The 13,909-nt window shown below is 33.8% G+C and overlaps 1 protein-coding gene across 1 annotated transcript in view; it reads left to right on the top strand.

The window, feature by feature from the left end:
• Srfbp1 (serum response factor binding protein 1) overlaps positions 1–11,240 on the top strand; it is a 40,669-nt gene extending 29,429 nt beyond the window's left edge. Inside the window, exons 5-8 of the mRNA XM_010627263.3 lie at positions 7,454–7,535; positions 8,218–8,926; positions 10,226–10,263; positions 10,714–11,240. Coding sequence (XP_010625565.1) covers positions 7,454–7,535; positions 8,218–8,926; positions 10,226–10,263; positions 10,714–10,895 — 1,011 coding nt within the window. The 3' untranslated portion in view covers positions 10,896–11,240. The remainder of the gene's footprint in view (positions 1–7,453; positions 7,536–8,217; positions 8,927–10,225; positions 10,264–10,713) is intronic.
• Positions 11,241–13,909: the final 2,669 nt, after the last annotated feature.

Consider the following 13,909-nt stretch of genomic DNA (forward strand, 5'->3'; position numbering starts at 1 on the left):
AGTTTATTGGTACTTTTTAAGGATACAGTATAGTTACATTCATCATTGGGATCTTGTACCTTTACATGGCAGATCTTGGTTCGCATTTTTTCCTCATACCCCTGCCATCGCTTCACCCCTTCCCCCCTCCTCTATTTACAAAGACTTTGTTTCCAATTTTTCCTTTTTGCATATTTTTTCTTTTCCCTTATTTCCTTTCCCTTACCCTTCTCACTTCCCCTATACCTTTAGCCCTTTTCTTCCTATTTCACATTATCATTTATACAATTTGGAACTTATTTGCACTTTTAGTTTTTCACACCTGAGAAGCTATTCAGTATTTAACCATGTGTCTCTTATTTTTTTCACTTGAGAACTCTGGCCTCAATATGCATCCATTTTCCTATGAATGACTCTAGTTTCTCATTCTTTATGGCTGAGTAGTACTCTATTTTATCAAAAAACCACCTCTTCTTTATCCAGTCTCCAACTGATGTACAATTGGGCTGTGTCCAAGTTTTAGCTATTACAAACTGTGCGGCTATAAACATGGGTGTGCATATATCACTGTGGTATGATTCTTAAAATTCTTTTGGAAAGATACCCAACAAACGGATAGCTGGGTCAAATGGAACCTCTAATCCTAGTTCTTTGAGGTATCTACATATTGATTTCCACAGTGGTTACACCAGTTTTCACTCCCACCAACAATGGTGAAGGGTTCCTTTCTCCCCACAACCCCGCCAACATTTACTATTGGTTGATTTCTTGGTATCAGCCATTCTTTCTAGGGTGAGGTGGAATCTCAGTGTTTTTTTTCATCTGCATCTCTTGAATAACCAGTGATGTTCAACACTTTTTCATGTATTTATTTGCTGCTTTTACTTCTTTGTCTAAGAAATGTGTGTTCATTTCTTAAGCCCATTTTTGAATCAGGTCTTTATATTTGGGGGGCCTGACTTTTTGAGTTCTTTATATATTCTAGAGAATAGTCCTTATTCTGAGGAGTAGCTGGTAAAAAGTTTTTCCCACAATGTAGATTGTCTCAGCTCTGTTAGTGGTTTCTTTTACAGTGCAGAAGTTTTTAATAAGATGAGATCCCAGTTGTTGATTCTTTGTGCTAGTTCCCATGCTACTGAAGATTTGTTCATAAAGTCTTTTCCTGTGTCATTATCTTCAAGGGTTCTGCCTAACTTATCTTCCAGAAATTTTAGTGTTTCTGTTTTATTATTTAGATCTTTAATCCATTTGGATTTTAGTTCAGTGAATGGTGAAAGATAAGGGTCTAGTTTTAATCTTGAACAGGTTGAAATCCACTTTTTCCAACACCATTTATTAAAGAGGCTATCTTTCCTCCACTGAGGATGGTTGGCTCCTTTGTCAAAGATGAGGTAGCTGAGTACATCTGGAGTTGTTTCTGTATTTTCCAATGTATTCCACTGATCCTCTGGCCTTTTTCTTTACCAGCACCATGCTGTTTTGATAACAGTAGCTTTGTAGTATAGTTTCACATTAGGGATTGTGATACCCCTGTCATGTCTCTGTCGCCTAGGATTGCTTTTGCTCTTCTAGGTCTCTTCTTGTTCCAAATGAATTTTTGGATTATTTTTTCTAGTTCTGTGAAATATAGTGTTGGAATTTCAATCAGTATTCCATTGAATCTGTATAGCAGTTTTGGTAGTATGGCTGTTTTCACTATGTTGATTCTTCTGCAGTGTGGATCTAGGTACCGGCACAACCAGGAGGCTGGAAGGCACAGTGGGTGGTGGGGGGAATTCTGTAGAGGTGCCTGCGTGGCTGGGCAGTCCTCACCAGTCTGCTCTGATCGAGGCCCAGGGCACTGGAGGTAGGGGAGCTGCAACAATTCAAGTTTTATCTGACGATAAGTGATACTGTCCCTTAAAAATGGACCTGACAGGCAACTTTGATGAAATTGAACTTCAACTTCAGTAGGACTCTTTTTTTTTTTGGTACCGGGGACCGAACTCGGGCCCTAGCACTTAGGAGGCAGGCGGCAGAACCACTGAGCCAAATCTCTGGCCTGGCTCTCCTTTCAATAAGAAGAGAAATAATACCCATGCCATACACAATTACTTTCTCTAGTTGATTGAGGAAAAGTTGGCTTATATTATTAAAATCCTTTGCCTTTAAATGACTAGTTTTATTATTTATGATTTCCTTACCCTTCATAGTAATTTTTACATATAACATCTCATGTGTTTATCAATTTAATTTTGCTATACACTTGATTTTATTTCTGTATAAAACTTTATTCATATATCCTAGGTCTCAGTTTTTTTGGTACCGGGGATCAAACTGAGTACCTTGCTGTTGCAAGGCAGGTGGCGGCACAACTGAGCTAAATTCCCGGCCCACTATTTTTTAATATTTTATCCAATAGAGAAGAATTCAGGAGGTACCATGAAAGAAGGTATAGCTCTTTAGCCTTCTGTATAAAATATGTCACTTATTTTCAGGAAATAATTCAAAAATCTCAGTTGAGTTTATATATGATAATAATTAATTCTTGAAAAATGTTATTACCTCCAAAATATGGATGCAGAGTTTGCCTCAATTCTTGTGGTTCAACCAAATGGACCATTTCCAGTTATCTTGCTGAATATTTTGGATAAATGCAGTTGTTAATTGTTGAAGTATAATTTTAGATAAAACCTAGAAGCAAAATAAAGCCCAATTAATATTAAAAGTACTTATACTAACATTCTATTTCTGCCAATTCATTGAGAGTCATTTTAGGCAAGATTTTTCACAGAGCTAATACTGCACATAAGAATATTTTTGGGTTTGGGGTTTTTGGGCTGTTTTGTGTGTGTGTGTGTGTGTGTGTGTGTGTGTGTGTGTGTGTGTGCCTTTAAACTTGTTTACATTCAAGGTAACATTTTTAAAATTCTTTGCAAAATGAATACAAGATGTATTTGTGATAACAATGATCATCCGTATGCAAAAATAAAATTTTTCCATTAAAGACAGTGTGTTTTCTATGTTTTCATTTGAACTGGAGGCATGTGGAAACCACAGTTTCCTGAGAATTTTCTGAGGCAAACCTTGGGACAATTTTAAATAAGAAAAGTTGTGGTTTCTTTTATACTTCCCATTATTGTGAGGCTTGTTCATGCAGGTATAAAAACTGCTCATAGAGATTACTTAGTAGCTCTTAAATTTCAAAATAAATTTACTTAAATTTAAGATGTATCACTCTAATTGTATTCCTTATGTAGCTCCATAACATTTTCTCTCGAGTGAAATTTATCACATTTGCCTTGGAAAAATCACTTGTACATTTGTCTTAGATTTTTATTTCATATATTTCTTTAAAATATATTAGTTTTATTCATCTTGAAGAAAAAAATATATGTCACATCTTATCAGTCTTATAAAAAGAACTATACTTTCTTACATTGTGCCTACTAAATTTTTATATATTACATGAAATATTAAAAAATATTGAGAGCTAGAGTATATGAATATAGTTTTATGCAGAAATAAAATAAAGCTAGTAGCAAATTTAATTTGATAATTTGATAATGTGAATATCTTAATCACTTTTACTTCCCTCTGCCCTAGCCCTTTTTTTACCTACCATTTCCAAATCTCTACAGAATCTTCCTTTCCATTTCCTGTCATCTCTGTTTTATTTTGCTATTTAAAGTGTTTATATTTTGGGTAATATAAGGGAAACCATGTGATGTTTAATCTTCTGTGTCTGATTTATATCATTTACTATAAGTTCTCAATACGTGTCCGTTTTCCTTCCTACGATGGCTGAGTAGTACTCTCTTGTATATGTTCTACATTTTTATCCATTCATCTGTTGATGGGCATATATGTTACATCTAAAATATAGCTACTATGAATTGTAATGCTATAAATATGGGTATGAATGTATCATTTTAAAATGATTGTTTTTATTCTTTCTGGAAGATATTCCAAATATAATTTCTTTGTGTGTGTGTGTGTGTGTGTGTGTGGTACCAGGGATCAAACTGAGGTCCTTGTGCTTGCAAGGCAGGCACCGGAACCACTGAGCCAAATCCCTGGCCCTAGAATTTCGATATTTAGTGTTGTTTTGATTTCCATACCTATAGGGCCAGAAATGCTAAATATGTTTTCATGTACTTATTGACCATTTGCACTTCTTTTGAAGAACATCTGGCAACTGGGGATTTAGCTCAGTGGTTCTGCTGCCTGCCTTGCATGAGCAAGGTCCAGAATTCGATCGCTGGTACTAAAACCAACAAGAAAAACATCTGTTCATTTCAATTACTCAATTTTGATTTCATCTTTTACTTCAGGAGTCTAATTTTTAAATTAGAGTGCATTGTGAGTCTCAATAAATTGTACTTATATCTTCATATGTAAGATGATGCTTTTATGTGATGAGGGGTCAGTAAATTTAAAGAACATGTATGGGAGGGGAGAAAAGATACAGAAGAGAAATAAGGAGGAAACAAGAACGTGAAGTCTCTTGTAGTACTGTTTTCTCTCGTCATTCTTGTGAGTTCTGCACTTAGCTTAACAGTATTGGTGAGAAACATGCAGGCACTATGTAATACAACGAAGACCCAAACTTTGCCAATAGAAGGAATCAGCCCACTTGCTTCGCAAGCTTATTTATTATGTTAATGTTTGTTTTTATTTCCTTCCAAAAAATTTGAAGAGGGCTTTACCGAATTTGTAATGTAAGAAAAGCATTTAGAGTTGAGTAATTAGTGAAAGTTAAGTGGCTAGAAAGTAATTTAGGAACATCTGACTAAATTCAGAAACTGACCTTGATCCTAACTGGTAAATAATCGAGCAATCAAGTCTAGATTGTCAGTGTTTTGATAAATAAAACCTTTGACTTGTATCACCCTTGGCCTTGGTTAACTTTTAAATTTAAAAAGTTAAGGATTTTTCTACAAATAAATTCTTAAGAATAAAATTAAAATAAAAATTGCTTTGAAATAATAAAATCAATTAAAATATTTAAATGTTAAATTTTACCTTTTTACTCCGGAAGAATTTTAAAAGCTTGTTTGAATAATTGCTACAATTTATGAAATTGATATTCTAAGACAAAAAACACATTAACAAGTGCACGTTACATTTGTATTAAATTTTGAATTAAACGTAAACTTTAATTCTTAGTATTTACAAAGCATTTATATACATATGTTAAGTTCTTCCATTTGTCTGTTTTTCTCCATTAGAATATTTTTCTACTCCCCAGATTGTAAGCACCTTAGACTTGAAAATCAGTATAGGCCATCAGGAACAAATACAATTTAAATGAAAATAGCTAGAAGCTAAATATAAGGAACTTTGAAGAGCAGATATATATGAAGGACATATACATGTGCTATATATATATGCATGTATATGATATGATAATATGTATACCTCTGATAGTTACCTCTGATGTTTGCGAATGCCTTAAGTGATTTTCATTTCAGTGAAAGTTTCACTTATTATAACAAATTCTTTTATACATTCTAGCTTATAATTTATTACAGTTATAGTAATAGTATTTTAATTGGTACTTGAGCATTATTTTTTCCTTCTGTGTTGACAATTTTGATATACTTCTAGTAAGTGACTGATAATATTCTCGTTATTAGTTGTATTCTCACTGTCTGCCAAGGTTCCTGTTGAGTAAAGGAAGAGCCTTTTTTCCTAAGATCTTGAATTTCAGCTAGTGTTCCCTTGGCAGTAGTTTCATTAATTTCACACAGATTACTTACCATCTCTGGCTGTTGTTTTTTCCCATTTCTGTAACAAGGAACTTTTCCAAATCAAACATTTTGGTAACGTATTTTACTCTCCACTCAGTCACTGCATCAGATAAAAATGATAGAGCTCATTCTCTGAGGTGAATACTAATTTTGCCCAAAAAGTCAGTTTCATGAACCTTCTACTAGTAAACAAGAGTTTTATCCTTTATCTATATTATGTTTTTTATATTTCAACATAAGGGGAATAGTTCATTTTCTAGGATGTTTGGCCATAGTGTATGGTATCCAAAAAATTTCCAGTTTGACACCCAAAGTAAAAATAATTTAATGAGCAGATAAAAGTAGGAAACGAGATAGACTTTGTGGAGATGGGAAGGAGATCTAAGAGGGAAGGTGAGAGGAAAGAGGGGAAGTAAAAAGGATCAAGATGCAATAATAAATACGTACGTGTATATATATACACATCCATGCATAATCAGCCCCTATTCTGAATGTATTTATTATATATTCCAAATATACTAGTAATATTTTTTAATTAGCACTAACTTTAATGAGAAGCACTCTTTGAATTGTCTGTACATGAACACGATACAAAGTAGATATAGTACATAACAACCAGACATCATTTTTTTAGATTCCCGGTTAAATGAATAAGAACTTCTATCTGTTGTTCTTAAACAGACTTATATTCCTACTTGGGTAACTGTTATAATAGTATGAACTAGATTTTGGATTTATAGCTATTCAAAACTTGCCCAGAGACACAAAATGTATTACAGGAAGTCATATGCCTAAACTTCAAACTTCATCCTTTCTCTGAATAAGCCACATTTCTAAGAAATATAAAACCTCAGAATATGTTTCATATCTTATTGTTTGTTTGTTTGTTTTGGTTTTTTGAGACAGGGTCTCACTATGTAGTTGAGACTGACCTGGAACTCACTATGTAGCCCAGGCTGGTCTCGAACTCACAGTGATCCTTCTGCCTCAGCCTCCCGAGTGCTGGGATTACAGGCGTGCACCACCATGCCTGGCTCTTCATATCTTGTTAAAAGCAACTATCCCATCAACAAAATGCTTAATTCTCCACAGCGGTTTCAACATAAAGCCACAGTTGTAGAGTAAGAACAAATTAGAAGATGTTCATTAATTGTATTTATACATAATTTTAGAATTATAGTACCATACTATAGTCTTATTAATAGACTATGCTGAAATGCGATTACTAAATCCCAGATATTCTGAGGCATCTTCTAAGGCAGGGAATCTAATGATATAAAAAGATTAATAAAATAGTATTTACTTAGAGTCAACACTAGACATTCAAGTATTTCCATTGCTCTTCTAAAACTTTCTATAACTAAAAAGCAGGGATTTAGAAGTAACAGTAGAAGTGTTTTTGAAAAATGGTGTACGAATACTTTTTAATCAAAATCTATTTGCCATTCTTGAAAATTTTTACCTAAAACAGATGAGATTAACCTATATAATGAGAGTAGTTAACCACATTGAACTGTTTTACAAATAAAGATGTCCCTATACCGCAGATTATCTTTGAAGCAAATTTGTATCAACTGCAAGGGGGAAAAACACCCTGAGAAACAGTTAAGGATTTAGCAGCTTCTATAAACTAGGACCTTCTTGTCCCTCATAACTTGAAAGGCAGCTTCTTGAGGAATGCATAACATTTGTCAGCACTGGTTGTTTTAATGTCATTATATATTTTTTTTTCCACTTTGTAGCCAGATTCTTCTGCAACTGAAAGAGCAATTGCAAGACTAGCTGAACACCCTCTTCTAAAGAAAAAAATAGATATACTAAAAGGTATGAATTAATTAACTTTTAGTCACATACCTGGAACATTTGTGTAGATGGTTTTCGATAAATGATGGTTCATTGATTTTAAATATTTTGTTGTTCTTTAAACTCTTTTGACTCTTTTGTATTATAAACATAAAGTTCTTTCAACTTTATAGATATGAGAAAATATGAAGTGTCTTGTCTGAAGAAAAACTAAATCCATATTTTTTCTTAAATTTTAATGTTAACATGTATTATATGTAACATTTTATATGTAATATATACATGATCTAATCAAATACAAGTTAAATATATATTGATATAGTTCATTACTTTTGATTTTACCAATGTCACACATTTATTTAAGTATACATTGTAAAATATATAGAATTGAGTGCTGTTATCACAGATTATTTTTATGTCTGAAAGTATATTTTGTAATATCCAATACATTATTATCACTGAAATTAAAAATACCATTTTACTTTATTTATATTTAGTGACATTTTTACCATTCTTCCTAATTCTAACACATGAAGAAAGGGAGAATTCTTTTCATTTGGCAGCTTAAAAATAGGTATATTTGAGCATGTCTTAATTTAAATTCCAACTACTCTCTTAAGTTTCCAAATAATTAAGAAATACTATACTAAAACTCATATTTATGTTTCAATGCATAAACAAGTCCTGTACTATTTTCTTGCAGCTGCTGTCCAATCCTTTAAAGATGCAAGACAAAATACTACTGAAGTTAAGGATACTACAGAAGGAAATCATTCTAAGGACACTGTGTGTTCAGATGAAGAAGAAAGTAAGTCTGAGCATGAAAGAACTAAGCCCACTGAGCACAAAGTGAAAGAAGCCAAAATACAGACAAAGAAACCAATAAATAATTCAAAAGAAAAGGTGGCCATGAGAGAACATGGACCCAAAACAGTGAACATTCCAAATTCTCCGTCAAAGCTTTTAGAAAAGGATTCTGTAGTTATCCTTCAGGCCCAGAAGACACCTGCTGACCCCTACATGAAAACATTAAATAAAAAGAAAGGATCTGATAACTTGCTTGGTGATGACAGCGATAGCGAAGAACAATTATATGAAGAAGAAAAGGAATATTTTGATGACAGCACAGAAGAAAGGTTCTACAAACAGTCTTCCATATCTGAAGATAGTGATAGTGGTGATGACTTCTTCATCGGAAAAGCCAGACAGACGCGAAAAAAGGAAAATTGTAGCCATACTTCAGCTAAAGAACAAAAACCTCTCTCCCAAGTGTTACCCAAGGAAGATATTTGTGACATTCACTGGGATTGTGGTTTCAGAAGGAGAAATGATAAAAACAAGCCAAGTACAGAAGCCAGGAAGTTAGAATCACTGTTTTTTCACTCTTTATGTGGATCTAAAAGTTCTAAAAGGTAATTTTTCATTCTGAAATAATTATTAGTTGTTTTTTTTAAGATAAGAAATAGATACATATTTTCAACAGGCACGCAAGAAACATTTCTGATGGAGAATTATGTTGTGTACTTCATCCTGTCTTTACGCTTAACCTTTCCCAACTTTATGGTGAGATAACATATACAAATACACACATGGCAATGCCACCTTTCTCCCAGATTCATCATAAAATGAGATGTTGCAGCCAAATGCCTGGCTAACTTGTTTTATTTTTTCAATGAGCAAAGTTTTGAAATTCTGAGTTAATTTTAGATGAAGAACTTTTATGATGAGGGGTACCGGGGATTGAACTCAGTAACCTTGTGCTTACCAGGCAGATACAGCACCACTGAGCTAAATCCCCGGCCCCCGAAGAACTTTTGAAAAAATGTTTTACATGTCTATTTAAACAAAACGTTCTGAAAAGAATATGATTTTTCTTGATAATCCAGGATCATTATTGCCAACATCAATAATTGTACCGTGTATCTTTTCACTAGATAACTCTATTTCAGTACATAACATTGCTTAACACTTAGTTCCTCCAAGCTGTTTTATATTAGATAATACTGCTGTCTTCCTCCCTGCTGTTAATCATCACTTGTCATAACAATTCTGTTATAAACCTGTATGTTTAATTTCATTTAATATTCTATGCTGAATGAGGCTATCTTCATATTTTAGACTAAACATCATGGTTGGGTAATTTCTTCGATAACAGCTGTTTCTTCAGTTTGTGTATCTATGGGTCAGAGATACTCTTTTATGGAATAAGAAATCTGGTAGAGAAATTATCTAAAGAATACAGAAAATGCAACCATTTTTGAAGCCTTAAAAGTAATTACAATATTTAAACCTCCCAATTCTCCCTTGATAGAATATAGTTTTTCTGCATTTGAAATTGATATACCGCTAACCCTTCTAACAAAGTGTAAATCTTAGGTTTTGTTTTATATGTCTTATTTTCCTTAATAGAAGACTTTTGAAATTCTTCATCTAAATAGTCCCTTAGAGCAGGAGAGAGCAGTTTTTCAGTTACAAACAGAAGGGCCTATAAGAGTGGAAAAAGAAATAGTCCCTTTGTATCTGTTGTAATATTAAAATCTAACATATCTTTGATGTAGCTAAAATGCAAGTTCTTTTAATTTTTGGTGGGATGAGGGAGTTTGATAATACTGTGCATGAATTTTATTGTCTATTTTCTGTTATTTCCCTAGAGTCAGAGAATTAATTTACTGTATCTTTTAAAAATTATAATGATGGTTTTCTTCTTTTAGGGAACATAGAGAACAAGTTCCAAAAAGCACGGTCTCAGGTATGTATGAATGATTCCTGGACACCTAGTACAAGCAGTGCTTTGGCAAACTAGAAGGATGAAACATTAAAAATGGCTTAATAGTTGGGATGAATTTGTACCCACAGAAATTTAAACAAAAGATCATGTAATTATCAGTGTAGTTTAAAATTTGTATTGGCCCTTGTGTTTGGTGGCACTCTTTCTTAATGTCATCATAATTACGACAGCACAGCATGTGTCAGGAGGCTCTCAGTAAACCTGCGTTTACAAGGGATGCAAAGCCTGTATCCCAAAATTAACTGACCATATGTAAAAATTTTAATTTCAGACTTCTCTGTTGGATTTCATTTTTAAATTTTTAGGTATTTTCTTTAAAATTCCTTCCTAAATAATTTGTGTGAAGATGAAAGCTATTTCTTTTATGAACTTTTGGGTATAGCTTTTATTATTTTTGCTTTCTCTTCATAGAGTTTCCAGAAAATGAACCTCCAATTAAGAACCAGTTTAAAAACAACATACAAAGAGGACTTAAAAATGCAAAACAGCTAAATGCACCTCTTCATCCTTCATGGGAAGCAAGCAGAAAGCGAAAAGAACAACAATCCAAAATTGCTGTGTTTCAGGGGAAAAAAATTACATTTGATGATTGATTAGTGCCTCTTTTTGCGAACTCTCTAAAATACATTCTTTTTTATCTATTATTTCAAATTGTATTTTTTATTCTCTCTGGAGGGCGTAAGAATGCCTGCTTTTTATTTTTTGGGGTGAGTTTGTTTAAGCCTATTATAAATTGAGTGCCTACTTGAATTCATTTTAATGGTATGCCCCAACTTATTACTTCCATAAGAGAATTTGGAGATTGTAGCAATCTAAACTTTTCTCATTGGGGCTTATCATGAAGTATATTTTCCTCGTTCAGCCTTGAAATATCAAACTATAGTTAAAATGATGATAAATAATACATGAAGAAATCATAATTACTTAAAATAGATCACATTGGTTATAAGTTATTCTTGTTAGGAAGCCAAAAATAATAACTTTTATTCTTGGTGTACAGATAATATTATGTAAATATTTTTAGTTTAGTTTTGATTATTTGTATTTATATACATTTTCACTATCCTAAAATAGTTTTTCAGAAGGTTTCTTAATTACATTTCAGTCATTTAGGCAACTTGTTTAAATGCAGAAACAGCCAAAAATCAGTTTTACATTTTACTGTATAGAAGTATTTCCTTGAAGTCAAGAATGTGTAATGTCTAGTTTTTTGACCATTTAGTCTCATAGAAACATTTTTTGAAGTGCTGTAGATTATAATTTGCAGAACAAATTCTCGAAGGAGGTGGAACTGAAAGCCTTTCCACTGAGGGCTGAGCAGAAAAGTTAGGAGCTTCCTCCCTGAGGAGGCGCTGCTTTATATTTTACAGTGCTGTTACTTAAAAGGAAAACAAGATTTTCAACTTACCTTCAAATGTTTTACTTTTTACTACTCTGTAAGATGTGAAAGGTTATTGATTAAACAATGCTAAGTTCCATGTTTACTCTGTTAGTTACTGTTCATGGAAGGTAAGATCATCTGGTTAGTCTGAACATAGAAGTCATCTCTAACTCTTTTAAGACTTTAAAAATTTAGATAACTAGAACAATGGAGTTTAAGAGAATATGCAGAAAGAAAATTATTTTGCTTTGAGTCTAATTGTTTTTACTTTTTTTCTTTTAAATTATTATTTTGATATAATTCCACAGTGAAACTCCCAAACTTTGTCAGACTGTAGATTTGAGAGCACTACATCCAGCCTGCCAGGTCTGTCCAAGACTTCTTGCTCCAACTGAAAGGAGTTAAGGAGTGTTGCATTTGTTGGCTGTTAAATTTTGCTTCATAGAAAGTACTGTTGGATTTTATTCAAGACTGCAGTAAAGTTACTTAGACTCACATTTGTCCATTTGAAGTGTATGCTTTTTTAGAAGGATCTAGAACAGAAATTAGTCTAGGTGTGTGATTCTCAACTTGGCGGTTTTGTCATAAGGCTCATTTGGGAACATCTGGAGATATTTGGGGTTGTGAGATGCAAGGGGAGGTTCTGCATCCAGAAGACCAGGGAAGCTGCTAACTTTCTGCAGAACTTAAACAATAAGTCTTTCAAAATATTTAATAGTGCTGAGAAATCCTGGTCTGGGGCTCATTTGGCCCCTCTTACTGAGCCATTGCCTTTCTAATAACCATACCTGTTACTTTATTAGGAAGTGTTTCTGTCATGGCAGGTAACATCACAATCTACATCTGGGACTGTGTAAGCCTCTAGGAGTGTTCCAATTTCAGCCCCATCCCCTCCCCCACAGCCTTGATAGATTCTTCATTTACATAGCACAGATCAGTTTTCCAAAGACGTGCAGGTATTCTTATGGGGAACATTTTTCTTTCTTCCCATATTCTTCCTTGCCAGTATTTTGCCTCACCGATTGTAATTACATTATCCTACTAGAATTCTGAACTTTGTCTCTTCAGTAAAGCCAACAAAGGTCTTTTGGTGTTCCTTCCCTCTCTGCTGTAGTTGGGCACTCTTCACACAATGAGCTAGTGTACTTGTAGTATTTAGTGCATTCCTTCTCAGGTATTGCTGTCCTGTGCTACCTGTTGTTCATTGTCTGAATGCTGTTGTTTCATATATTTTGTCCAGTCTTTTAGTTGTTCCATGTAGAAGGTCAAATCTAGGCCCTACTATTTCATGGTGATCAGAAACAGAAGTCTTGGGCAGGGGATTTAGCTTAGTGGTGCTGCCACCTGCCTTGAAATAGTAAGGTCTTGAGTTTGATCCCAGGTAACCAAAAAAAGAGAGAGAAGTCCTTCGTTATTTAATTTTGACAATAAAATTGTACATAATTTGTCTAATGAGAGCCTTTTCAAGCTCTCGCCTCTGACCTCTTGACACATAAATCTCTTACAGTGCTGAATCTGGTTCCCATTTCTCAATATATTTACATATTTGCTTAATTCTAGAATATGCAGAAGTTAGTCTCAGAATTGCTATCTGATACCTCTTCAAAAGTGGTGTCAACTATCTGAGTTCAATATTTGTTTGGAGCTATTGTTTGAAAAATGAGAGATAAGATCTTAAAAGTATGTGAGCTTTACCTGGGATGTGAACAGAGGAAATGGCAAAATATGAATATCTGAAAACCTCCCTTTAAAAACAGTTGTTATATTATTCAAACTATTAGAATCAGCCTTTTTGAGAACTCTAATCAAAAGGTTTACAGGAATCCAAGGAATATTTATTCAAGAAATATATCTGAATCTTGATAAAAATCATGATGCTTGTCACATCTTCACTTGCCCTGTTCCCAACCCGTACTCTCCAGACCCCTGGTAACCTTGAAAACCAGCAGTCCACAATCATAACGAAAACTGGCAGCCTGTCAATCACTAGCAGGAGCAGGACAGGTCTGGAGCATCTTCGAATACACACTCTTAAGAACTACTGTTATCTGACCTATCTGGTTGTACACATCCACTAGTGAGGCTGTCTTTAATTGATGTGAGTCAGAGCTTGCTCAGTGTGATAACCCTTTTCCCTAAGATAGCTTTTCAGAAACAGTCAGGGAAGGCTGCTTCAGACAGTGGATGACTATTGAGGTAAGCCATAAGTTAGCCAATAAGCTTAAA

This window comes from Fukomys damarensis, unplaced genomic scaffold, assembly GCF_012274545.1.
Source record: "Fukomys damarensis isolate Sample0158 unplaced genomic scaffold, DMR_v1.0_HiC HiC_scaffold_3, whole genome shotgun sequence".
NCBI classification, from domain to species: Eukaryota; Metazoa; Chordata; class Mammalia; order Rodentia; family Bathyergidae; genus Fukomys; species Fukomys damarensis.